A 26,745-nucleotide genomic window follows, 5' to 3' on the forward strand; every position below is an offset into this window, starting at 1 on the left:
GAGCAACTTCCCACGCTAACAACCGGGCTTATGCAAACCCGGACCCCGCTTCACGATGCAAATTGATATCGATCCAGAAACTGCCATGGCTAATCTTGAAGCTTGCGGAATTGGATCCCACACCGATGGCCGGATCGTTATATACCTGCTTACTGAACGGGCTTGTCCCATACCAGGCAACGTTCATTTTTCACCCCAATGTTCTCTGAAAAGACTCCCCATGAATCGAACGGAATGCTTCCATCCTGGAAAAGGTATATCCTTCAGACCACACAGTCTTGGAGATGGCCCAACTATTTCCCGACTTCTCGGCAGGTCAATGGGCCTGACTATGTCGCCCTGCTTCCAGAATCTTCGAGAACTAGCAGCGATGTAGAGTTGGGTTATCTGAGTGAGTTTTTGATGGCATCAACCCTGTGACAGAACCCAAGGCTGATCAAGCTCAGAACCAACCTCACGTCGAATTCGTAACCCAACCTTGGACAAGATCCACACAGCACTACTTACAATCTTCGGCCTTCTCTGGGCAGCAATCCGACCCAATATACTGACCAAGAAAGAGAAGCGTGAACTACACCAGTCAGCGTGGCTCGATGGAATTCGTGGAGTGGCTGCTTTCTTCGTTTTCTTCAGCCATGCCGCGGAGATACGCTGGAACGATTTACGGCACGGATGGAAACATGGAGGCTACTTTCTTCAATGGCCCATCATCCGCGTCTTTTATGAAGGCTCATCCATGGTGTCGGTCTTCTTCGTCGTCAGCGGTTTCGCAATCAGCTACAAGGCCCTGAAGCTCGCGAAAGCCCAAGAACATGGGAAAATATTCGATACTCTCGTCTCGTCCACATTTCGACGGGGCATCCGATTGTATCTGCCGTGTGCCGCGATAACGCTCTTGCGCGCCATCACGAACTATATCAGGGGCACAAAGGGCGCCGCTCCAACCTTTTGGATCATGCTATGGCGATGGGTCAAAGTGGTTGTCTCGGGTGTTAACCCTCTCCGGCTTGACAAATGGTACTTCAACGGCTCTTTTCGCCAGCTGGAACGGGTTATGTGGACCATTCCGGTCGAGTTCCGTGGCTCCATGGTCGTCTTCCTCTGCATTCTCGTGGTGGCGAAGGCTCGGCATGCACAGCGGATGGCTGCAATCGCGGCTCTCATCGCCTGGTCCTGCTGCGTCGGCGAGTGGGACATTGTCCTCTTTGTTTCGGGAACGTTTCTGTGCGAACTCCATCACAGGACCTCGTCAAATTCGGGCTCGAACGGCGGCGACACGAGCTTTTTGTGGCGTTTTCTGTCTGCATCTGCCTCAATCCTGCTCTTACTGCCTCTGCTTTACGTCCTCTCTCAGCCGGAAAGCTATTGGGGAAATGGCGACACGCCAATCTCGGGCTGGCTAGATGCCCATACACCGGCCGCGTGGGTGGAAAACAAAATGGAGGCTGGCAATTTCTGGCACTGCATCGCTGCTGTTATACTGATCTTCCTCGTCGACCACTCTCCTGTCCTGCAACGATTCTTCATGTCGCCGATCCCACAGTACCTTGGCGAGATCTCATTCTCTTTGTATCTGCTGCATCCATGGCTGATTGACCTGGTCGGTAGGAAAATTGTCTTTTTCATGTTCCGCCGGATGAAGGAGCTGGGTCCTGGAATTGGACCAGAATATCTTGGGGCCATCTTGTGCCTCATCCTCTTTCTGCCTCTCCTGTTCTGGGTTTCAGATATTTCGACCAGGTGGTTCGACCGTGGTGGCGTGCGACTAGCACGGTGGGCTGAAGATCGATTCTACAGCGTAAACGCTCGATCGTAGGCTATAGGCACGACTTTATCTTGATATCTTAGCTTTTCTTCGCATCCACATTTAAATCTCATTGTATCTTTGTCAGTTTTCCATCACAGAATGGTCATTGATTGGCTTACATGAAAATGGTCTACGCTACTAACAGGAGATAGTGGAGAGTGCTTGCTAGTGCTTTGCTGAGTCTCATAAGGCCTGCTCAGGAAAGAGGCATAAGCGGTCACTCCATCGAACAGGATTTTCGTTTTCTCCCTCCTTGATACCTTCACAGCGATCCGCTTCGTTGATTAATCGAGTACTGCCGATAGAAGTGGATGAAGGATCTTCATATTACTGCTTCAGGGTGGTATTTGTGGTCATTCGGCGTGGTTTACTTGTCTCGATGTGCCATGGTCTAATCGCTCGAACTTAGGATAAGAGGGACAGGATGGCTTAATGTATACTCGGCGTCGTCGTTTCATTCGTGAATCTTCTAGAAGACGTAGACTGCAAAGAGTGTTTGACCATCTCTGGGTCTTCGGGATTCGTATCGTGCTTGTGTTCAAGTACTGATCGCGTCGAGAATATACCGCAAAAGTCGATAGGCAAAACGCTCTGAGGGATGTACATGAGGCTCAAGCGGTATATCATGTCGTCACAGTTGTGGTGCAAAGGCAGGTTGCGACCGCATTGCGAGATCTGTTATGTGCAAATTCAATTCCCTCTCTTTATGAGTTTTTTCATTGTCTGGTCATATATTCAGATCCTCTGTGGCTATCTTCTCAAACACTGGCTGCCTCGTGAGAAGCGTGATAAGGGCTCGACCGCATGTTGTAGGACGGATAGGAACCGAGAACGGCAAGGTAGTTCGAGGCTGGCCTCATCTTCGATCTCTGGCGTGTACATGGCATATGTTGAGGGTCAGAATCTGGTTGTACTGGCGCCTATATCGAATCAATATCATTGAACGTGAAAGCCATCGTTAGTATGAATTCAACGACCGTTGGAATCGACAGTCGGAGAGTAAGGATCCACGTAATTCATTCCGAGTATTCCTGAGTAATGTGTCGAATACGGGAGTGAACGTCATAGTAGACAGAATCTTTCGCTTCGAGATGAAAGAGCAATCAATGATACAGGACTATTCTATCGTCATTCATGACTACTGAAGAGAGAGAACGGTCGTTGGCGATTTCAATTTGTGTGGCAAGCAATATATTCGTAGACAACAAAAGATTGTGCTACGCAGTGTAGAATGATATTATTAATATTATTCTACGCACTTCTCCGTAGCCATACAAATCGTCAACGACCTGTTCCAACCACACAAAGTACTCTGTATCGCTTCCATCAATTCTCATAATCGCAATATTTATTTAACCAGAGAAACCCAATTGGCCACTTCTTTTCCTCCAGTGCCAAACGCGCCAGTGTTAGCTTCCTGCATCAATTCCTTCTCAAAAATGGGAGAGACTGCATCATACACTTTGCCGGCTGCGAGTTTGACAAACGCCCACCCGCCAGCTTTGGTCATTACCATGCCGACTTTTTGATCTGACGGGGTGGCAGCTTCGGCGTCAGAAGCTTCGTGAGCTGGTGGTTGGAATAGCTGTTCGACGTTCTTAACTGCAACTTGTTGGTGGTTTGGACCGTCGGCGAACGCGGTCGCCGCGAGGCCTTTGACTGAGAGTCTCTCCTTGACGGACTGCGTCTCCGAGGGGTTGGTGAATTTATACGCAGCCACGGCCAGAATAAATACGGCTAGACAGTATAGAAACTTAAAGGCCAGTAGGGCGAACAGTGGCACAATGGGGACGCGCGTGGCGGCATAGGCGTCGTCTCTGGTCTGCACCAAGACAGGCGGAATGCCTTGCAGTGGCGAAGCAAGCATGGATATGGCGCAAGACGAGAAATACTCTGCCCAGTCGTGACTTATGCCTTTCGAGCCGTTGGAGTTTTGGACTTTGATGGTCGCCCACTCGATGCAGCTGTGGGCGACATTTATCCCAGAAACAAATGGATAAGAGACGACGCCGCCGATGAGCGGGTCACTGACCATGGTGGTGTCGAAACGCTGGATGGTGCCGTTGACCCAGTCGTAGCTGACTTGATAGACGGAAGAGCTGCAATTCAGCATCCATGCGAATTTGTTGTATTGATCGTAATAGATCTCTGGATCGTCTTCCCAAGGGTCTGTGACCTCGGAGAGTTTGAGTGCTCCGTTGAGAGTTTTAAAGCCTACCGACCAGGCACCGAAATACAGAGGGTTTGTATAGGCACCAAATTCCAGTTTACTCGCACTGCTGCCGATCATGCTACTGAGGGCGGCATCTGGGGCAAATCCGATGCCCATCGAAGTCGTGCTGCTCTGACGGAGGCCTGTTGCCACGCTGACTCCATTCGACCTCAGATCACCAGTGAAGCCAGAGCTACAATGGAAGGCGTAATCGTCGCCCAAATAAGTTGCACTGAGACCTTGGAGCTTTTTCTCTGCAAGCTCGCTGGGAGTCTGAGGGAAACAGGTGCTTGTCATGGGTTTACATTGAGTTTTGACTGCAAACGTACTTGCACGGAAGTCGACTGATGTGTCAAGATTGAGGGCAGTCAGAAAGTAATGGCTGTTTATTGTTTGGTTTTGTGGTGGCCACATCATGATGCTATTTTTGCTGGACTGGTTGGCGATAGTTTCGGAGATTTCATTGATGTTGAGAATGCTGTAGTCCCACTCCGTCGTGTTCGTCAAGGTACTATCATTGCCTGTAGCCGTGTTGTTCTGGTCCCACCACAATGCATTACATGGAAATTCAAAACCTGAGACCCGATTGTTAGAGTACCACTGGTCATAATTGCAATTGTCTGCGTTCAGCGAATAGTAGGGATCAACCGTGTAGTTGGTGCCACGGCCATAAGTCGTAGCATTCTCAACGTCAAACTTTTTCACCACTGTGACTTTACCGGGAGTTACGGTCGTGGCAAACCAGGTATCGACAATGGGGATGACGAGTCTGGTGAGCCAGTCAGTGTCTAAACTTCCAAGTCGTACAAGGACCACTCACGCCAACGCCGTTACAATTGCCAGCGCTGAGAACGCGTGCGGGATTGGGGCTAACCATCGTTTCTTATGCTTGACGTGGTAGTGAACGCAATCCTTCAAGGGTCCGTAGCTGTTACCGCCGAGGAGTCCGATCAAGATGGACATTTGATGAGGCGAGAGAAGCTCGTGATTCTTTCCTTGCTGAGATATGAGAATAACGCGCCGTGCGACAAAGAAGGCAACAAGCGCCATGATCGAGCTCGACAGGTACGGAATGATTTTCCCGGTCAAAGAGGCGATTGCAGTAAGTGAGGAAGGGTTAAAGTCGACAAATATAGCCGCATCACCTCCGGTCTTTTTCCAATCGTTGAGCGTCGCCCACAGTCCCAGCTGGCCACCAGCATCCTGGGCGAGTAGTAATTGGGGCCATCCTCGATTGCGGTCGACTTCGAAGCCGTAGATGACTCCAAGTAAGATTGCCGAGACGATAATTACCAGGCCACATGGAATGGATGCACTCAAGACTATAGAGAGGAAGGCGCCATCCATACGCTCGGCATGTTCTTGGTTGACAAAGATAGTATCTTCGGGAGTCACATCTTCCACCGTTGTCCGAGGCGCTTCACGGATTTCCTCCTGTTCACCCATGGAAATCCAAGAAGAGAAGGGATTAGGTAGTGCAGGGAAAAACTGAAAGCACACCAAGGACTGACACGCACAAGTTCTCCTACCTAACACCAACGTGAAGCAGAATCAGCACAGTCGTAAAGAGGGCTCGACTTGAACGCCATGATGAGTATCAGATTAGTACTCCACAAGCAAGACCGTTGGCCACAGTGGATACTGATGGCTGGCTGATCTGAATGCTTCCGACCGAAAAAGATCGCGTGAGGCGAGACGAGTCTTGTTCGCTCTGGAAGAAATGCCCGTGGCCATAGTCTCGAGAGTCTTATTGGTGAACGCAGACCACTAAAGGAGAGACCGGATCCCTTTTTCCTGACAGCAGTTAGGTCGTACGGAGCAGAGGAAAAAGGAGCAAGATAAATGCAGGTCTTCGAGAAACGTGGCTTGCGCTTTGTGGACACGTGAGTGGAAATTTGGCGAGAAGTACTCCGTACTACGGAAGGACCTCGACCCTCTTCCGGTCTTTAAGTTTGCACAAGCGAGGGGTCTGGACTTTTGTCGCTGGCTTGGCCTGTGTAGTTTGGCTCTTCTAGATTAGCCTTATAAGCGGCGATCTCTCGGCATCTGTCGGCATCTTCCATACCCGCTCAAAGCCAGGCCTAGTATTCGAATAGTTCGACATGTCCTGTTTAACTGTTTCTCCAATTTATGGCCGCTCTGGTTATGACAAGTCGTCAATAGTAAATCATTAGAGAAGGTCTAGGCCTCCTTTTCCACTTTATATGGCCATTATCGCTCAGAAAATATGGGCTTTTGTCGTTCTCAATCTCAGAAGGTCATACTGCTAACATAGAGACTCTTATCTGCACTGAAAAGGTCGATTTTCTGGTCAATATCAAAAGCTAGCCGTAGCGCCTGTCACTGCGATTGAAACCATTTGTCAAATGTGTGCCTGTCTTCACCCAAACCCACTTCTTCTCTTCTCGCCCGTCAACAGTCAGAGCTCATCACATGGGGTCTTCAGATTCTCTTCTCGTATCTCAATCCTGACGGACCAATACTGCGATTCGTTCAGATCATGATTCATGAACATCAATTCGGCTTCCTCCTTGGAAGGTATCGTCCTGGCCGTCGTCCCACACCTTTTTCGTCAGAGAGCGAATTCGGGATTCCAAGCTAGTACTGGTGTGAGTGCTGCCATGCCAGGCGAAGCTCAGCGGCGGGAACTCGGATTTTTCTTCTCGAAAGTATTGAGACGTTTCCAAGGAGGTAAACCGCCGGTGGTTGAAAAGAGGGTGGCGCCTGGCAGCGGCATCAAAGCTAATCCCGGGGAGCGATTCATCTTGCACCGTGGCATCGGTGAGAGCGCTGTCCGACACGGTCAAAGGGTTGGTTTCCGAGGTGGGACACCCTATCGAATTCTGAAGGCTTCTCAGAGCGTTCGTGTGCGATTCAATCAGGCTCTCGATCACGCGGACAGACTCGGGCCCCGACCCAGGTGAAGACACTGGACGTGGAATCCTACCAATGGTCAATCAGAGCCACCTCAGATCTGCTCTCAGACGTACTCGGAGCTCTTGTTTCGTTCCCAGTAGATGCACTTGATCCCCTTGGCGGCACAAGTGCCACAGGTGGGCTTGGAGCCATCACAGCGCCGCTTTCTACTTCTGCATTAGTCCTGAGCGTCGAGCGGCGCCGCGAGGAACTTTACCTTTGCCGACAATGTGAGCACGCCATGTGCCAACTGCAACAACATTGGGTGGCGTTCTATGTACGTGTGTTTGAGAGAGCAGAAGGGAAGGAGGGGATCTCCGGGGGGGAGGTGGGAGGAGGGAGGCCCGTGTCCGCCTTTTATTACGCATCACACCCCGCCCCTCCGTCATGTAGAGAGTTTTCCCCGTGGGGCTCTTTCCGACTGCTCGCTCACAATATACTTTGGAAACCTCAAATCTTACCAATTCATTGGTTGCGAGCCCGGCTAATGATGATGACCCTACGATGACTCTGCAAGCTGCCATCGCAGAGGCAGCCCGGCAACTGGTCTCACGCGGCATCGTTTCACACCGCGACTCGAGGCATATTTACTCTAGACCACACATCCATAACCTTTAGATACACGCCGGCGATGTTTCCAGTGTCCTTGCCCAGTTGCCTGGCGATTTCGCGAAGTGTTTGCGCTGGCGAGTCGTCCATCGGTACTGCTTTCAGCAACTCCCGGATGCGCGTCTCTGACGGAAGCGCCGTCCACGCATGAGGATACTGAGTATAATTTTCTCTGTGCTCCTCATCAAATAGTTTCAAAGCTGGTAGCCCAGTTGGACGTTGGAAAAACTTGTCGACCACACCGTTCGGAACCTCTCCTGCAGTCGGCGGGTCCCATGTGGGCTTCGAGGCGGGTTTGTCAATGAGTTTCGACTTGACCCCTTGCACAAAATCGGGGTGCCTCATGAAAGTAGCAGCGACGATGTGTTCCATTTTGAACGTCTCCTTGATGTCCCATTGTTGCGCGAACTCAAGCTGACGAAGGGTGACAGCCATCGACGTCGGACTCTTGCCTTCCACAATCGCTCGGCGAGTTTTTGCGGCCCAGTCACGAAGGAGTTTGGGTCTGGATGAGGCGCCGTCTTCAGAAATGGCCGCAAGACGATCAAGGATTTGGGAGACGGTGGTGGGCAAGCTGAAAACCTCGTCGATGCACAAACGCAATTCTCCTGCAAGCTGAATTGGGTCGTCGTGGGGTGTTGACGTCGAGTATTGGGTAAGAAAGGCGTTGAGAACTTTGAGTCGTTCTGGACACGACATTTCTCGAGTCAGTGACTTTGCGCACACTGTTACAAGTTGATCCACGAGGTCAGGAATGGTGGAAGATTTCGTGTAGTGGGTTGCAACGCCGGCGTAGTAGGCTTGGATGCCTCTCAATCGACTGGAGGTTATGGCTAGGTAGGGGCCTATCCCGCCGTCTAATCGTGAGAGGAAGAATCCGCCGCCAACGTCAGGGAAGAGCCCAATGTCCGTTTCGGGCATCGCGAAAAGAGTCTTCTCTGTGGCGATCCGAAAGGGCGCATGGCAGGAAAGGCCCATGCCCCCACCCATGGTGATCCCGTTAATGATGGCGATGTACGGCTTTGTGTAGGTCGCTATCAGATGATTAAGCTTGTACTCAACCGCGAAGTATTCCGTGGACTCTCTTTGACCTGGAGGTCCGTCTTTGATGTTTTGTAGGGCCAAGGCTGCGACGTCTCCGCCTGCGCAGAAAGCTTTTCCCCCTGCGCCGGAGATAACCACGCAGTTCACTAGATCAGACGTTTCCCATCGCTGTGGTAGACGTTAACCGGGGCAAACAGTGACATATTCGGGGGCCAGTTTACCTTCAAGACTGGGATAATCTTTCGTATCATCGATCCATTGAGCGAATTCAGCTTCTTTGGTCGATTTAGTTGGATCATTCCGACGGTTCCACGTATCTTGAAAACAACGTCATCTTTCTCATCGTCTGGCAATGGTTGGATCTCTGTCATTTCCTCCACCGAAATCTGTCGTGTTTGTCAGCGTATATCTTCGTAATGTCCTACGATCATACTCTGTCCGTTTCCGTCTGGCCCAAAGCCGACGCAGGATCTCGTATTTTGGCTCGAAGCGGCATTGTGAGAATAGGTATGGATTTGATGTGGAATTACAGGGGACTTGAAATGCAGAGCACATCGAGCAAGCGGCAGGGAAGGGTATTTGTAAAGCAACAGCCCATGAAGTTTTTGGTGACAATGCAAGGCTTGGTTAAAGGCCAGGCTCCGGCGGATACATGACTTGCCTCGGCATGAGGTGAGACGATGCCCTGTAGGGGAGTCAGCTGCGACACCAGAGGCGGAGGCGGAGCCCGCAAATGGAGCCCGCCGCATCATGGTCGCCACACTTACCACCCACCCTTCTCAATAAATCAATCGTACTTAAATCCAAGGACTGGAGCTTTTCGAACTCGGCTGCTGTCTCAATTGAATGGAATTCAGCTTTTCGTTCTAAGTCAACAAAGCGCAAGAATCATGTCTAGCCCGGGTGTTGGTCACGAGTATTCTGCCGACGTGTCATGGGAGAAAAGAGACATTCTGTTGTTCGCGATCAGTATTGGCTGCACTTCTCAAGATGAACTACATTTTCTCTATGTTAGTATGGGTAGCCTAATCGTGAGGCAGAGCTGACACAAGCCTCGTAGGAGAACCACCCTAATTTTGCGGCTTTTCCAACCTTTCCCATCGTTTTCACCTACAAGGGCAATACTTCCGAAGTCACCGACTTTTACGAAGTTCAAGGAAGCAATAGTATTCCTGGAGTGCCGAAGCTCGACTGGACGCGGATGGTCGATGGACAGCGCATGATGCAGTTCCTCAAACCACTGCCCACAACCTCGGTGGGTCGACAATTTGCGCTCCGTACAAAGGTCATCGGCGCCTACGACAAGGGTAAGCCAGGCACGGTTATTGAGACGGAACAGTCGCTCGTGGACAAACAGACCGGGGAGGTCTACACTAGAGCCATCGGCAGCGCTTTCTTTATGGGCCAGGGGGGTTGGGGAGGTCCCAAGGGCCCTTCAGCCATCAATTATCCACCGCCTCGAGGAAGGGAAAACAGCCCCGACGAAGTGAGCGAATTACAAATGACTGCAGACAGTGCACATCTCTACAGGTATGCGTTCTTTCAGCCCGGTGTCAATGAAAACCGCTCTTCTAACGGACGTTTAGACTAAACGGCGACTACAATCCTCTGCACGCGACACCCGAACCGAGCAAGAAAATGGGTTTCGGCGGTACTATCATGCACGGCTTGTACAGCTGGAATGCATCTGCTTACCTGCTGCTGAAAACCCTGGGCCAGAGTGACCCAGCCAATATGAAAGAGTTTCAGGCCCGGTTTGCAGCTCCGGTGAAACCCGGTTCCAAGCTTGTGGTCAAGATGTGGAAGACGGGAGAAGTGAAGGACGGATTCAGAGAGATTCGGTTCGTGACCGAGGTCAACAACAAGGTGGTCTTGAGCAATGGTCGGGCCTTGATACGGATGGCAGACGGGAAGAGCAAACTTTGATCCGCGGTGATTACCAGCAAACAGCTCCAGAGAATTCGTGTTAGACTATTGATTATAGAGAGCCGTCTCAAACATTGCAACCTCACGTTTGCAAAAAAGCATGTAGATTGCCACTGGCAGAGGAGCTGGTACTTAGCTCTCTGTCCAACCGAGTGCAACTATCAATACTGCTTGATCTATTCCAGTGCCTCTCGGCCTTGGCGGGACTACAGTCGACGCACGCGAGCCTCGTGTGTTCGATGCGCCCAACCGTGAGATCAGAGATTATCGGTTGTGGGGGTTCTCCGACAGACGCAGGAAGCCCGGGTAAAACATCATACGATACGAAGTTCTCCTTTGGAATGCAATGACAAGCATGAATCGAACCCCGCTCCTCCCACCCCGTCGCCCAAGTTCTTTTCACATAGGATGCTCTGGGGAGAAGGAAACTTGTCTTGATTGGCTAAGGCGGGGTTTAGGCAGCTAGTAGGGGGCGGCAAGGCGGAGTGGGTTACCGTTGAAAAGGCGGGGTGGAGCCAGAGGCGGGCACAATGCATATGCATTAGAGACAAACGACGCTGGAGGAATGCGGGGTACCCTGTCGTCAGGCGAAAACAGAATGTATAAAAGTAGGTGTACGCCTCTTGTTCGGATTGTAGATAGGTGCCACCACATTTCTTTGATTGTCGTTAGCTCAGAGCACGCAGTATGAATACTCACAAAATGGTTGTCTTGAACGGGTTCAATACAGATTCGATCGGTCCGTTTGCGGAATCGGCCAAAATCAACCCACAAGTGACTTTCAAAGTCGCAACGAAATGGACCGGCCAGGCCAAATCTACCTCTCATGTCTCCGGTCACAACATCTTCGGAAAAGATCGCAAGCGGGACTTCGATATTTTGGCGGATGAGCCACTCGAGCTGCTTGGGGAAAACACCGCGCCCAACCCCCAAGATCTACTCATGGCGGGTCTCAATTCATGTATGGTCGTCGGATACGCCGTGAATGCAGCGGCCATGGGGATCAAACTCGAAAACCTGGAAATTGTCTGTCAAGGAGATCTCAACCTGCGTGGCTTCCTCGCTCTCGATGGAACAACCAAGGCGGGATACAATGAAGTAGAGTATACGGTACGGATCAAGGCAGACGCGCCGAGCGAGAAGCTCGAAGAGCTCCATTTGCACGTACAGAAGACTTCTCCCAACTTCTCGAATTTCGCAACTCCCATCAAGTTGGTACCAAAGCTTGTTGTGGAATCTGGGGGGTCAAGACTATGATGGGCGTCGTTTTCAAAGCCGACTCTTGCAGTCGGAAGAGCTTTGCCGCTGGGAAATTGTTGAGACCTGTCGGAAAATCAGTTCACAGACGGGGCATCCTGGACGTAGCTTGAGCGAAACACGTCCTGAAGCTGAAATGTTAGAAGGGGTTGGCCATTCTTTTACGTAGACCATATGAGAATAGCGAAAGTATGGAGGGAAAATTTGAGTCAAATCATCAATAACCACAACGCACATATTCCCAAACAGACACAGGTTGTCAGCTCATGGCCAGTATTCGCGTACCAAGCATCAGCACATGGTTAGATTTTACAAGAGCTAGCACTTCTACAGAATACAATGTGCACTGGGTGACATTGGTTCGTAGCCTTGATTGAGAAATGAAGAGCTGATGAGTCGGCGATCATTGCAGGCTGTCTGGTATCCCAAAACCGAGCCCCTCAGAGTTTTACGGAAGGATCCGCTCCATAGATCGGTCAAATGGATACAGCACAGCTGAGTCTCGAGCTGTGACAAATCTAGGCATCCAAGGTGTTCTAGAGGAGGACAGCTCGAGCAGGCGGAGGCGGCGGCGCCGCTCCGCCACATTCCCGCCCGCCCGCAAGCCCCCACCTTACACAAACCCGAGAAACTCCATTGAGGCTATGCCTTATTCAGGAGCGAATGATCAGGGGTCATTTACACCCTGACTGGGACTCATTTGGTCAGAATGTTCCTTGGCAAGGGCTTTGAACGCGGCTATGGACGTGTCAAATTGGAGTCTTCAACGAAATATTTTGCCGCCCAAAGGGTGGTGCGATTAGAAAAAGTGGCAGCCGTTGCAGACGGTCGAAAGTATGCTGCCTGGGCATCAGGGTCTACGTTATGCATTGTCTGGCCAAGAACAGTTGCAGTGACTGTTGATGTAACATGTTCTACTGATAACGACTCAACGCGTTGGTATCCGGATTGCTCTATGGCATATCCCGCGCCATCATATCAGAAATTGCTTTGTAGACAGAGCTAAAATCACGGTTGCCAAACTCTTCACCCTGTGCCAGCGGCCTGTATATTTCTTCTGCGCGTTTACCCAGCTCCAGAGGGACATGTGCTTCTTTGGCTGCATTCACGGCGAGAGCAAGGTCTTTGTGGGCCAGTTTGGTGACAAACCCGCCTTGGTAGTCTCGGTGGGCTGGAGGGGACTGATTCTCAATGGTAACGAGGGGCTCAGGGTGATTGATCTGATTATCAGGTCAGCACGGCAGCGATACACGACAAGAAAGACCATTGGAAATGATTTCATCATCTGCGTGAAACAGCGACAATACCCATAGCAAGGTGCCCATTTCTCTTGCGATATGCTTGGAGACATGTCACAATGGACGAGAGTTAGAAGCAAGACGACGACGCAGTTCACTTACTTCACTTGACCAACAGCGCCCTGTAGATGTGTTGATGATGTCCGCAAGTTTCTGGGGATCCAGCCCCAGTGACTTTCCCAAGAGTGTCGCTTCGCTAGGCTCGGTGAGTAATGACAAGTGAAAGACGGAGGTGGTTCAGGGAGAGCATACCTTAACCCGAGCATGGTGATACCGAGCAGCAGGCTGGAGACAGGATATGTTAGCCAAGTATTCTACAAGCTCTGTGGTTGTGCTCAACTCACTTGTTGGATAACTTAGCTGCGAGGCCAGCGCCTAGGTCTCCACAGTATGTGACTTTCCGGGCCATGGGCTGCAAGACTGGTAGAGCGCGTTGGAAGCTTGCTTCGTCTCCTCCGACCATGATGGCGAGGGTGCCATCTCTGGCGCCGACGACTCCTACACGAACATTAGTATGGCACTGCAAAGCTTCAGAGTTGCCAGCATTGCACGATGACGCACCTCCCGACACGGGTGCATCCATCATGTCAGCGCCCGTCTCTCGCAACTTCAGGGCGGTCGCCTTGCTAACACTCTGCTCAATGGTAGACTCATCGAGGCACAGTGTTTCTTTCCGCGACTCTTGATCGAGCTTTTTCAGAGTCTGTATGACACCCTTTTCCCCCAGATAGACATCATGGACGTGCTTCGATGTGGGAACCATGCTAATAATCGTCGAGGCTTTCATCGCAACTTCCATCGGCGCTGCAATGTGGAGTCAGTCAGTCTTTGCCATTCTGATCTCTTCCGTCTTAGCTTACATGCGCATCGAGAAATTGACACCGCCGCATGCTCCGTTTTATGACGTTGGATGACCGAGTCCATCGCGTCCTCATTGACATCGAAAAGAGCAAACTTGCGCTTTGAGGTTGACTTCTTCACAAGATTGTTGAGCTTTTAGGAGGATGGTATTAGTCCCTGAGGACACAATCTCTCTCTCTCTGAAGCGTCGCCTACCATGTGGTTCCCCATAGCTCCAAGGCCGATGAACCCGATGGTGCCGGCTCGATTGAGATCCCGCAGAACGAGAGTTGGCCGCATTTCGAAATGAACGACGTCAATATCAGTGCTGCTTCGAGAAGTTGATGCTTTAAGTCCTTAAATCAAGTGGTTCTTCAGTCTCCAGGTGTGTTTCCCGTTGGTATATCAAGGGGCGTTCTCCGAATGCGTGATGGCGCACTATATCTTGAAATTTTATACATCTGAGAGGAATCACGGCAAAATAACCGTTCTAAGCATGCAATTTCCGCGCCAGGGGTTCGAACTTACGGCTTTGAATTGTTCGCAAAGAGCCTTATTGACGGCAGCCCGTCTGTGAGCGAAGGGCGCGTGGGGACTGGGGTATGCGACGACGGCGGGATGAACAATGCGGAGTGCCAGATGGGTCGAATGGAATGCCACAACTCCGCCCGAATCACCGCCTACACCAAGCCTAGAATGAGCGCCGCCTCGACCGCACCATTGGACTTTCACTCCGGCGAACACCTCTCAAAGCATTGACAGCCAGATCATGTCACAACGAGACCCGGAGAATGGACAAGGGCACCAAACAAACCTGGCTTTGTAGTGGATTGTCTGTCCTCTGCCATGCTGACGAAATGGCAGATATATGAAAGACCTCTTGAGTCTCGAACCCTTGGCAAGCCAAAGGTGCGCTGCTTTTTCAACTTTATACCGGAGGATGCTCAGGATTTCACTTATCTACTGCCCAGTGCCAGGCATGCCCGACTATTCTAGCCCTTTTCAACCACCATACCCGAGTGCTCGACTTTGGACGCTTTCCATTGGGACAAGGATCATGGCATCTGGGGAGCTCGACTATGTTGCCTTCAGTCTCTACTTTCCAAGTCTGCCAGCATAAATTTGGTCGGGTCACCATTCAGAACCTCCATATTTCACCGAAACATCCAGCGAAGAGCTTGAGCATCGGCACTTCAAGTTTTGAGCGGGGCGATTTCATCTCGTCAAGGGTGCCTGTTCTCGGCATTCGCCATGGCCAATTCACGCGGCTGGTGAGGCACGGATCTCGAAATACGGCGGCAAATAAAGTCGCTATCCTCCTATTGCAGCCGACAGGAGGTTTACGGAAGGCTGGTGATCAAGCTGTTGCTCAGTCAAAGGATTAGTTGTACACTGTGATTCCCATTGTATATGAAGTGGTTTCCGTTGAATGTCAACCATTTGCGTACCTAAGTGATTGTATGGGAATGCTTTCTCTGGCAATGGATGGCTCACTCAGGCAAATTTGCATCATGTGGACATTTTCCATCTTCTGTACTCTTGCTGATAGGATCCGTATCCTTTCAAAATAGGCTTGGAACAAGAAAAAGGACACGAGAAAGCCAGCTTCAATGTGGTCCGCTGTTAAATCCACCAGAAAGCATACTCGAGGTAACTCAACTATTGCATCGAAGCATCTAGGCTCTTCCAAGCCCGGGCGGCGTCTATTTTCCTAAGGGGACGGCAGCGGGAGCGGGCGTTTCCCCACAGCCTTCTCCAGCGGGGTTATGCACGGAGAGCTACATGTGAAAAAGTGGCCATTGGCCATTGTGGCCTGACTCTGCCTCGAGGGCATTGGTTTGGAGCAGGGGCGGGGGCGGGCGCGAGGCCGCCGTTTCCACGGGCCAAATACTTCTAAAGTCGCAAATCTAGAACGAAATGTCCGCCGCGCCGCCTGCATGCTTTGCGAGAGGTTGATTCTCCAAAGCCTCGGTGGAATTCTCTTTTCGAAGGTCGGCTTCGCTGGATCTGGAAACATGCCAACAACTGTCGTACGCGGTTACGATTCCCTTTGCATCCCACAAACTGGTTGGCCCTCGGTCGAGGGCCAAAATACAAAATGTTAACAATTCGCCTTTTCTTTGACAACTGTTTATCTCTCAAGATCCTTGAATCTTGATACAGCCAGACCGGTTTGGTACAGTTTGTCTTATTGCGACCGACAAGATGCCGGTCGGTTCGTCCTTCGCCGACGTCGCCATCCCCAATGTGGATATGTGGTCGCTGATGTTGGAAACAAAAAGAGATTTCCCTGAGTCTCAAGGTTTGCGCCCCATCTCCATGTTCTGCGGTGGAATACTAATTCGTCGCAGTTATCTACAAATGCTCCAGAAATCCTGAGCGTATTTATACCCTCGAGCAGGTCAGAACCGCCGCAAGCACGTTCGGTGAAGGCCTTTACAGCCACTTTTCTTGGAAGAAAGGCGACGTGCTTTTGATATACTCTCCCAATGACGTCGACTACGGGCCAGTCATATATGGTACGCTTTACGCGGGAGGTATCGTCTCAACGGCAAATCCTGGTTACACTGTCGATGAGTTGGCTTTCCAACTCCGTGACACCGAAGCCAAGGTTTTGGTAACATCAGAGTCGCATCTTGAGAAGGCGATCGCGGCCGCGGCGCGTACGAATGTTCCAATCGAGAACATCCTCGTGCTGGGTCCTGGAAAGTCGTCCCAATTTCTCCACTGGAAACAAATCACTACATCCGGCCCTTTGGTGGGCCGCGTGCAGATAGAGCCTCAAGAGGATCTTGCCTTCCTCGTCTACAGTTCTGGTACAACCGGCCTTCCCAAGGGAGTCATGTTGACTCACCGGAATGTCATCGCGGACCTTAGCATGCTTACGGGAGCAGTGGGACACTGGTACTCATCTGGAAGCGATAGAATACTGGGAGTTCTGCCCTTCTTCCACATTTACGGCCTAGTTGGACTGGTCAATCAATGTCTCCTTCGAGGTATCGAGATGATCGTGGTGCCCGACTACAAATTTGAAGAGTTCCTGGGACTGGTCGAGAAACACCGAATAACCTTTACCTACGTTGCGCCTCCGGTCGTTGTACGTCTGGCACAGGATCACTTGGTCAACAAGTATGATCTCTCGAGTCTCCGCATGATTACGTGCGGTGCTGCTCCTCTGGCGACCGAGATCATACGGAAAGTCTATCAACGCTTGAAGGTCGGCATCAACCAGGCTTATGGCCTTTCCGAGACCTCGCCAATGACACACACTCAACCGTGGGATGAATGGGAGTCGTCTATAGGAAGCGTTGGTAAAATGTTTCCCAACTTGACCGCCAAGTTCGTCACTACAGATGGTGATGAGGCCAAAGCTGGGACCCCTGGAGAGCTCTGGCTCTCTGGACCGAACGTCTTCAAGGGCTACTGGAAGAACCCATCGGCTACTGCGGCCTCGGTCGCGGAACAAGATGGGCGAAGGTACCTGAAGACCGGTGATGTGGGCTACCTGGACAAAAACCACAACTTTTTCGTCACGGATCGGGTCAAAGACCAAATCAAATACAAAGGCTTCCAAGTTGCACCCAACGAACTCGAGGGTAAACTGAGCGATCATCCGCTGGTCCATGACATTGCCGTCATCGGTTCCTACGATTCCGTGGCCCATACGGAAGTTCCCAGAGCCTACATCGTCAATAGGGCCAGGGGAGGAGAAGGCTGCGACCAGGCGACAGGAGTGCCTGAAGATGAGCAGAGTTTACGAGACGCAGCCGAGATCGTCCAGTGGTTTGCGAAACGAGTTGCCAACCACAAGCAGCTACGTGGCGGTATCAGGTTCGTGAACCAAATACCCAAAAGCGCAGCGGGCAAGATCCTGAAAAACGAGCTGAAACAAATGACGAAACTGGAGAGTGTGAGAGAGAGACCAAGGTTGTAGATAAGACACACGCCCGGGGACATTTTTGAGTCGAGACGCGGGTTTATCAGGAGAAATGGTTCAGCGAGCTCAATGCACAACCCTGGTAACAGTTTTGAGCAGTCTTTCATCGACTTCAGTCTAGCAGCTCTCTTTTTGTCTCGGTTGCACTTGAAATTAGAGATACAGAACAAGTGGAATACTGCAGAAGACTTACAGCAAAGTCAATGACAAAGTGTCGTTTTGCACTGCAGGATGCCAAGTTTAGTTTTGAAAGCTTTGGTGGCTTCCATCTGGAGATTTAGGCATCGCCTTGACAAAGTAGGTCCTTACTTCGTCGGGGGCTGAATGCCTAATCACCTTCCAGATATTGGCACAGGAGGGTATCACTCCTATATAAGTATCTTAGATGGTAGATTGAGAGCTCAGGGCTAGACGCGCTACTGTGTCAGAGCTGCATGATGACAATAAAACCGCAAAGCTAAGCAGCTTCTGAGAGACCACCGATTCTAGGAACATCCCAACTGATCGGGATGGTTTTGGATCTTAGAGGCTTGAGCGGTATGGGTTGCCGCTGAGACATGATGATTTCGGGGCAAACTTTTCACGTCTTTGTTCTCTACCAAGGTCAAATCCGTAGCTAAGCTGCCTTGCCCACCTCCTCCTTTCCTCGTTAGCGATGTCTAGGAGGTGCCTGACGGTCTTGAGACTCTCCTCTGCGGACGCAACCTCACTATGGGAGTGGTTAACGACTGTTCCATTGCCTAAACGGTGAATCGATAGAACGTGGCGGAGTCTCCCAGCTCTCTTTCTTCGTGCTTGTTCTGCGCAGTGTACTCCGACAAAGGCTTGTGAGTGGCGTCACGACGGGCGTTCTCTCGACGGAGGTAGACCGACTGTAAAGCGCAGAGGATGATGCTAAGAGCTATCATGCCCAGCATGACGGAGTGGCCCTTGATATATCTTGGGCCATCCGCCTTGACGTAGATGAATCCGGACGCAATGCCACCGAGATTTCCTGGTCACCATTAGCCGTGAAATGCCTCCCCTTGGCATGATACGTACCGGCCGCGATTTGCATGGCTATCCCAACAGCTCGTTTGGCAGATCCACCAATATTGTTGGAGTTCCAGGCGGTGCCCATTGGCACGCAAGGATACAAGCCGATGGTGAGAAGGTAAGTACCTGCATATTTGGCGCGGTCTTGTTTTGCCGCAATTTGCAAGATGATTCCGACCAATGCGACACACTGGAATCCGACCATGAAGATGCCGCGAGACTGCACTCTGTCTGCAGCCCAGCCGCCGAGGATACAGAACCCGCACGCAACGACGTATGGCGGTGCCGACATGAGCTGCGCCGAAGTATTGGTGTAGCCAAGCGTGGCGACTATTGTCGGGAGGAAAAGCGCGATGCAGTAGACGGGCGTATAGACCCTAAGCAAGTCGTTAGACTCCGACTGATTCAACTAGAAGACACTTACAAGAATGTGATGAGCATCTGGAACCAGATCTTGGGATCCTTGACGGCTTGCATGGCGAATCTTGTTCCGTATTCGCTGGCAAGGCCGTTTTCATCCTCTTTTAGCCGACGAGCTATCTCGACCTTTTCGTCCGGGCTGAGGAACTTCGAGCTCTCAGGATCATCGTGGAGTAAAAAGAAAGCTCCGACGGCTTTTTTGGCGGAGTTAGCCCTGCTGACAGCAAACGTTGGACGACCAGCTTACCGCCGACGACGGTGATGAGACCTTCGATAATGAAGATCCAAGACCATCCAGCTTTTCCCCCGACGCCATCCATCTCTACGATGGCACGCGCAAGGAAACCTCCGAAGGCCCCAGAGGCAGTGGCGGCAGAATAGAACAGTGCCTTTGGAACGGTCAGCCCACAGACCTGTGGCGAATATCCCAGCTTGTTTGTGGGTGAGAGACACTTACCATCCGAAACCCGCACTCGAACCGCCGGTACCACATTGAGATGATGAAGTTGATCCCAGGAAACAGGCCGCCTTCGGCCAGGCCCAATGCAGCCCGGGCGGCGAGAAAGCCACCGAAGTTGGTCACGAGGCCCATGAGCGTGCAAATGACTCCCCACGCAACCATGATGGAAGCGATCCAGAGCGACGGACGAACTTTCTTCAACATGATGTTGGAGATTGGCTCGACGGCGACATAGAAGGGGAAGAAGATGGCCACCGCAACCTGGCGTTGCGATCAGTATGGAATGAAGTGGAGGGAGTTTAAGCCAGACTCACGTTGTAATCCAAGCCTTTCATGCCAAGATCTTTTTCAAGTCCCGCCAAGCGTGCGTTGCCGATATTGGCACGGTCGAGGTAGCTAAGGAGATACAAAACGGTCACGACCGGGAGCAAGTTGCGGTCAAGCTTGCGGAGCAATTTCTTGGTCCGTTTAGGGTCAAACCTGACATCTTCGCCTGTGCCGAACTCAATCTGTTCGGGGTGGACTGTCTTCTCGGACATGTCGATATCGACTGCGGCCATGGTGGTCGAAACGTGGTGGGCACGCCGATGGAATAAATTGAAATGGAAAAAAGGGGCAAGGAGGTGGAACCTGAGTAAGTCTGCAGGATAAGAAGAGAAGGAGTGTGAGCGCTTTAGAAGCGGCCGGACAAGCCATATTTGTAGTGGTCAGAGTGTTAGAACCAACTCAACACGCCAAGGGATACGAGGATTCCCCTCCAAACTCAGTCACTACACCACGAGAATACGGAGGGTGTATTCCTTCAACACATATTCGTGACCCCCCGTGTCGCCGACTCTATCCAGTCGGAAACTTTCCAGTCGAAAAAGGAGTCTAGAACTTCTTACGCCTTAAAAACTCTTGATAACTCTCGACTCTTCACCAATAAGGGAATTGTACTAGTAAATAGGCGGATGACAAAACTCTGGAGGCGGACCTTAGAGGCGGAACTCTGGGGGCTGACGTTTGAGGACAGACCTGGAGGCGGAGCTGGGGGTGGATCTGGGGGCGGATCTGGGGGCGGACTTCGTGGGTCAATGCCCGCCAGCGCCTTCAACTCTCAACACCACGCAATCTCTCGAGTCTAGAACCATGGAGGCCTTATCTTCTGACAAATCCAATCTTGAAACAGCGAAAGACTTCTCGTTTGACCTTTGGATGCTTGGTTTCTCTAATGGCAGGAGGAATAGGCTTGTTTTCGAGCGGAAGCAGACGATCAAGGTAGCCGAACCATACCGGGGTCTGCCCGCGGAGTTTATAACCTACATGAACTACATTCGTGGACTGGATGACCAGGATAAGCCAGATTACAAGTACCTCCGGGGCTTGTTCGGTCGCCTCTTTCGCCGCAAGGGTTTCGAGCATAATAAGGTGTTCGCTTGGACGATGCGGGAGTTTGAAAGGCGGTCAAATATGAATCAGCAACGTCCTGTGCCCTGTCCTAGTGTTAGGGAGCAAAAGACGGAGCGAGCCCTTGTAGGCAGATGTGATCGAAAGAGAAGGCGTCGAAGAAGGGCTGATACGAAAGAATCATAGCGTGACAACGTCTTTGACTGGACGATTCGGGGAATTCCAGAGGCTGGAGCCTATCTCCCAAGAGCCGCTTACATTGAAAGATGTGGGACGGACAAGAGGCGAAGAGCAGACACCAGGAAGCCATCGGGCTGTGGAGTTCAGGTTAGGACTAAGGCAACTCGTCGAAAGAGGAAATGATATTGTGTCCTCCAACATGGGGATGGAGAGGACTATTGGCGTGCTAATAACGACTATCACTTTCATTCGTGTGCATCTGAAATTCTGTGGCCAGATCCCAGGGTCCATGCCTCCTGCGAAACTTTAGGGTGGCTGTCATCGAACATCGAGAGCCAACTATTTCGGAGGCAGCAATATCGACAGGGAGGCAGGAGGTGTGGAAGGCAAATCGTTGGCTGTTATTGCAGTAGCACACTACTGAGCAAAGGCCCATACCGTCTGTGCCGCACTGTTCTTCAAACCTTAAATGCCTCACCGGTTGAGATCGCACGCTGACGTGGCTACTGGATCGAAGAGCCTTCCTGTCCGAGCTCCCCTCGCAGGGTGTAGGAAGAGCAGTTGTGGGCCGTATTAGCCCATCCCCTGCAAGGTGCGACTTCCCGTCGACATATCCTTGCAATCTTCATAGGGTAATAGAAAAAGTGGACCCCAAAGGGCGGGTATTCATTCCTGACTCGGAGCATCAGTGGTGGTGTATTGCAAAAGGGGCGAACGTTCAGGACGGCAGTGAAGGCGGTTAGAAGCCACTTCCCAGCTACCTGTAGAGCCAATCCTTGACATGAGGACTGTCCACCCTGGCTGGGTTTTGCAACACTTCACTTGCAACCCTTTTCTTGGGCAGGGCCATTCCATTCTGCAGCCGCTAGCGTTTACTGCATACGCTATTTACCAAGGTCATTTACGAATGCTTCAATTCTCACATATAGTCATGGCCGGACTATGCGGCATTAGAACCTCCCAGAGAGGTAGCGGGCAGTGCTTGTTCCGTTGCCTTCGACTGTCGAATTTCATGGTTGAGAGCAGGAACCATGGACTATTTTCGAGGGAGCGTGAAGCGGAGGAGGTTACTTCCACCATCTCTGAGCCTCCCTTTCCGTAGGCTTGTACAAGAAACGCCTGAAATCGGGACAATCTTCACAACACTCCTATCTTTGCACATTGAGACACGTGGTGTTCTCCCGCTTCTCAAATGTAATACCTTTGCTGAGTTCCTCTTCGGTGCTGCATGATCTTAGACCAAAATAACCTCCCAAAATATGGTACCTCGTAATACTAGATTCTTGACCTTTCTGCCAGTTCTCATCGCCTTATATGTCGCTTTTCCTGGACATGGGCCTCGTTATCTAAACAGGTACGACGCTATTTGGCCTCAGCACAACACTCACATCACCGTGATGCAAGGGGACTTTGAACTAAGCAAATCACAGCTAGTATTACTTCGGTCAACACTACCTCCGAGGGGAAGGAGTTAACGGACTCTGATACATTTCGCATTTGGTTCGTCAACAACCTCGGAGGCGTCAACCGTGTCAACGTATATATCACAGGAAGTGATCCGAACAATAACCCAGTTGTCTTACAGTCTAACGGACAATGGTACTATGCAACGACCGATGGCTCTTCTGTTCCGACGGTGATCCCGTCAGATCTCATCACAATTCCCCTTCAAACTAGCAATCAGATAACAGACATTACGCTTCCGACCGATATCACCGCTGGAAGGGTTTGGGTCGCTGAAGGAGACCTTACTTTTGCTTGTATTAAGAGCGCTGCCGGGGGTGTGTCGTTAGTCGAGCCGTCTGCTACCGATAACTCCAACACAGACACACAATAGGGATTTGTAAAATTTACATACTCTAAGGCTGGCGGTATATGGGCTGATATTAGCAACGTTGACTTCGTCGGGCTGGCCCTGGGCATATCGTTAAAAGGTTCAGATAACGAGAATGGTTGGTCCACGTCACAGCTGGGTGGCTTGCAAGGAGGCGCGATGCAGGGGATCTGCGATGGTCTTGCAATTCAAAGCTCGATCGACGGTTACCCTTGGAGAGATCTCTGTATCCAAGGCTCCCAAGGTAACTTTGTCCGTGTACTCTCTCCGAACAGCTACATCCAACTGCAGCCTAACGCATTCTCGGACTACTGGACCTACCATGTGGATAAAGTCTGGTCGAGATATTCTGTCGAAACCCTAGTCATCAACACTCAGTCCAGCGAGCTGGGCAACATCTCCTGTATTGTTGAGGGCGACTTGCTTATTTGCTTAAATAATATTGGCACCGACCATAAGGGAGACATCATCAGCGCCAGTTTGACTAGGCCGTCTTCAAAGGATATCTTTAGCTACAGCACTGGTCCTTTCACTGTCTCCCCATCTACTAGCGACCTACTCAAATCAATTATTCCTCGTCGTTGTGCGGCATTTAACCGTTCAACGCCCCTCGCAGATAATGAAAACATGCAGCCTAACGGTCCTAGGTCCTTATCCTACCCGCCGGCCCAACAGAACCCACCGATAGGGGGCGAGGATTTTAGGACGGTGGGTTCCGTCAATTCATCTTTGTCCTGTTCACGCTCAAAACTAGGCTGCGCAACAGGTCAGACTTATCCTGCAGGGTTAGGATTAGGATCAGGATCAGATTGGGTTTTGGGTTATACTCCCTAATCCGTTAGATCGAATTGAACAGATATAACTAACTAACTACTCACAAAGTATAACGCACCTCTCATTAGGAAGTAATGAGCTTCTAACTTTATTAAGTAATGACTAAAGCTTTAGACATATTTCTTTTATTAATATAACTATATAAGGACTTAATGTAAAGATCCTAACATAATTTAGGTATAGTTTATACTAGTAAAGAATATAGTTATAAAATATAGTGTAATAAATATAGATATCTATAATTTTAATAAGAATAAATTTATAATGAGTATAATCTTAATAAATATTATTATGATAAGTATTAAAAGGTGCTTAGGCATTAAGCTAGTCTAGCCTAGTAATTAGAAATAAATAATAATGATTTAAGGCGTTAATATATTAGGCTAAATAGTTTTACTATTTATTATTATTTTAGGTAAATATTATCTCTTTACTTAATACTAAAATAGTACTCTTCTATATAACTATTAACTACATTAACTATTCTAAGTTAAAAATGTTAACCAGTTAACCCGTGTAAGGCTGAGTACACTGCGTAAGGCTAAGCATGATAAGACTATTAATTTATAATTAATAGTTTATTCTGTTCTAAAGCCTTCTATATAGACTCTTCTTTACGTCTATATAAGGAGATCTTTACCCCCCTTTATGAGCTTTCACTCCTTAAGCTCTCTAAGTCCTTATTTAGCTATCACTTAGCTAGTCATTCATTAATAAACGCCTATTACGCTATACCCTTCCTTATTACGATATGATCTAGTTCTCTTAATAATAACTAGATTATCATTATATTTTCTAATGACTAAATTATAAATAAGAGAGATCTAAAATAGATTTAACACTTTAATTAGTATATAAAACTATAAATAATAAATATTCTTTCTTTAAATAAATTAAAATAATATTAAATAATCTGTGTCGCGGTGCGAGGGACTCGCTCTGGCGCGGATGCGGTTTGGCGCCGCTTTGACACCCTCAATCGGGTCTGGCGCTCTCGATTTCAGTCCCATTCGGGGAAGGCGTGGCCGTTTGCGGTTTAGTGCTGACTGTTCGGGTCTCTCGCCGCTTTGCCTCCGACCCCGGTCGACCCTCCCGCTATAAAAGAACGTCGTCCCTCGCCGTTTTGTTGAGCCTTCTTCTCTTTGACCCTTGTGCCCTCTCGTCCTCACTCTCCATGGCCCAGAAGAGAAAGGCGTCACCCGACAGTAACCAGGATGTTGCGATGGCTGCGCACTACTTATTGTCGCCGAGGCGGCCCCTGAGCTACCTTCCCACTTAGTTACCCGCGATGATCGAACCGCCCTTGTCTCTTAGAACCTCAGAACGAGAAAGTTAGGCACGTCGGTCTGGTCGCATTCATGCCTGCGTTAGATCTCACTGGCTACTCTGGCTGCAAGCCCCTCAGTTAATAATCTCTACGCGCACAAGCGTCGTTTTACGTCTCTTCACCGTTCAGCCGGTTAAGGGTTCTTAACGTGTAGACGCCTTGTACAAGGGCTCATGATGGCGCTGATCAGGGCTCTCTACGGCTAGAACGAGTTAGAGGGGCCTTCTCGGTTCTCCGAGGTCTTCGTGACTCAAATTGGAAAGGGGGTTATTAGGGGTTTCGAGAGCGTTAAGATGGAATTTATTATGCGCGATTAACCATTTTAATAAGGACAATTTTTACCTGGAGCTAATAAAGCACTGCTCGGTACTACGCATAGTGCTGGCCTGTTCACAGAAGGCTATAAAGGGTTAATGTGTCCTAATGAGGGCTTTAGCTCTCTCACTAACGTTTCACCCGAAGCTACCCTATCCTATAACTCCAGAAATTTTGCTTTCGAAAACTCGGGATGGTTACATTATATCCTAGCACTAACTAAATTAGTGACTAGTAATGACGGGATCACCTACGAGCGTGATACTATGTTACGGGTTAAGACGTCCAGTAACCCTTATCTTCCCTTATCACGACCTGCCACTCTTTCGCAAATAGGCGATATTAATCAACCGGGCTAAGAACTGTTTAGGCCGTCGCGGTCCCTCTAAACACTCTTCACTTAACCGCACTAAGACCTGAGGAGTTTAGTGTTTAGAAGCGTTAGCCTACTTTTATGGACGATCTGTCGCTTGATTCGCCTCTACTTCTGCCTCACCTTACCCTGGATAAGGTTATGGTCTTAGGGGTTAAAGGAATGGTTTAGTCGCTCCGCCTTTTAGCTGACTAAGGGTTACGCGATTCCTATAGACATAGATAGATAGGAGCTACTCTTAATTAGACGGGCTGGAAGACGCTGTTATGAACGGCCATCGCGCCATTCTCGAAGTATATCTCTATAACTCTTAAAATCTAATGTCCAGGGCGACCTAAGTACGTTGAGCACATTCGGACTTTCTGTACGGTCTCTAGCTTCAGTAGCTTTAGCTACTATCTATCTATAGGAGGCCAAGTTACGAAAGGTGCTAAGTAAAAATGACCGAGGGAACAGCAAAACTAATAGCGGTGATTTATCGGGCGCGTGACTGCGACTTCCGCGCCGGTACTAGTTAGGCTTTAACGAGGGCTAGATGACCCCTTTCCTTTCCGACCTCGCTATTCGTCAAGTTTTACCCACATATCTCTGGCCACGACAGCCCTGACCAGGTTTAAATCTGCCTAACGTTCGCTTATCTGGGAAATGTGAAGGAGACCATGCTTAGTTAGACCTATAATCATGTTAACTGTCTTGGAGGATCCGAAGATACCCACGGCGATTAGGTTATAG

At 50.1% G+C, this 26,745-nt stretch overlaps 5 protein-coding genes across 5 annotated transcripts; 3 read left to right on the forward strand and 2 right to left on the reverse strand.

Annotated features, from left to right (window-relative positions):
- The first annotated feature begins 188 nt into the window (after positions 1–188).
- PV06_01504 (uncharacterized protein) lies at positions 189–1,877 on the forward strand. Its single transcript, XM_016402111.1, has 2 exons — positions 189–391; positions 447–1,877. The coding sequence occupies exons 1-2, from the start codon at positions 199–201 to the stop codon at positions 1,814–1,816; spliced, it is 1,563 nt and encodes a 520-aa protein (XP_016269164.1). The 5' UTR covers positions 189–198; the 3' UTR covers positions 1,817–1,877.
- Positions 1,878–3,061: 1,184 nt separating this feature from the next.
- PV06_01505 (uncharacterized protein) lies at positions 3,062–5,816 on the reverse strand. Its single transcript, XM_016402112.1, has 2 exons — positions 4,840–5,816; positions 3,062–4,788 (listed from the first exon to the last, which is right to left on the reverse strand). Exons 1-2 carry the CDS (start codon positions 5,463–5,465, stop codon positions 3,156–3,158), a joined length of 2,259 nt encoding a protein of 752 aa, XP_016269165.1. The 5' UTR covers positions 5,466–5,816; the 3' UTR covers positions 3,062–3,155.
- A 368-nt stretch (positions 5,817–6,184) lies between these two features.
- Positions 6,185–7,231, forward strand: PV06_01506 (uncharacterized protein). Its single transcript, XM_016402113.1, has one exon. The coding sequence runs from the start codon at positions 6,527–6,529 to the stop codon at positions 6,941–6,943; it is 417 nt and encodes a 138-aa protein (XP_016269166.1). The 5' UTR covers positions 6,185–6,526; the 3' UTR covers positions 6,944–7,231.
- A 268-nt stretch (positions 7,232–7,499) lies between these two features.
- PV06_01507 (uncharacterized protein) lies at positions 7,500–8,959 on the reverse strand (the record flags this gene model as incomplete). The annotated part of the gene is made up of 2 exons (XM_016402114.1): positions 7,500–8,756; positions 8,810–8,959. The coding sequence occupies 2 exons, from the start codon at positions 8,957–8,959 to the stop codon at positions 7,500–7,502; spliced, it is 1,407 nt and encodes a 468-aa protein (XP_016269167.1).
- Positions 8,960–11,216: 2,257 nt separating this feature from the next.
- PV06_01508 (uncharacterized protein) lies at positions 11,217–11,771 on the forward strand (the record flags this gene model as incomplete). Its single annotated transcript, XM_016402115.1, has 1 exon — positions 11,217–11,771. The coding sequence occupies one exon, from the start codon at positions 11,217–11,219 to the stop codon at positions 11,769–11,771; it is 555 nt and encodes a 184-aa protein (XP_016269168.1).
- Between the last annotated feature and the right edge of the window lie 14,974 nt (positions 11,772–26,745).

Source organism: Exophiala oligosperma, assembly GCF_000835515.1.
Source record: "Exophiala oligosperma strain CBS 72588 unplaced genomic scaffold supercont1.1, whole genome shotgun sequence".
In the NCBI taxonomy this organism is placed as follows: Eukaryota; Fungi; Ascomycota; class Eurotiomycetes; order Chaetothyriales; family Herpotrichiellaceae; genus Exophiala; species Exophiala oligosperma.

Bases quoted from the DNA above. Each gene is read 5' to 3' on its own strand.
- PV06_01504 (XM_016402111.1), top strand. From the start codon at position 199: ATGTTCTCTGAAAAGACTCCCCATGAATCGAACGGAATGCTTCCATCC. The intron at 392-446 runs GTGAGTTTTTGA...GATCAAGCTCAG, and splicing joins TGTAGAGTTGGGTTATCTGA to AACCAACCTCACGTCGAATT.
- PV06_01505 (XM_016402112.1), bottom strand. From the start codon at position 5,465: ATGGGTGAACAGGAGGAAATCCGTGAAGCGCCTCGGACAACGGTGGAA. The intron at 4,789-4,839 runs GTGAGTGGTCCT...CTGGCTCACCAG, and splicing joins GCAATTGTAACGGCGTTGGC to ACTCGTCATCCCCATTGTCG.
- PV06_01506 (XM_016402113.1), top strand. From the start codon at position 6,527: ATGAACATCAATTCGGCTTCCTCCTTGGAAGGTATCGTCCTGGCCGTC.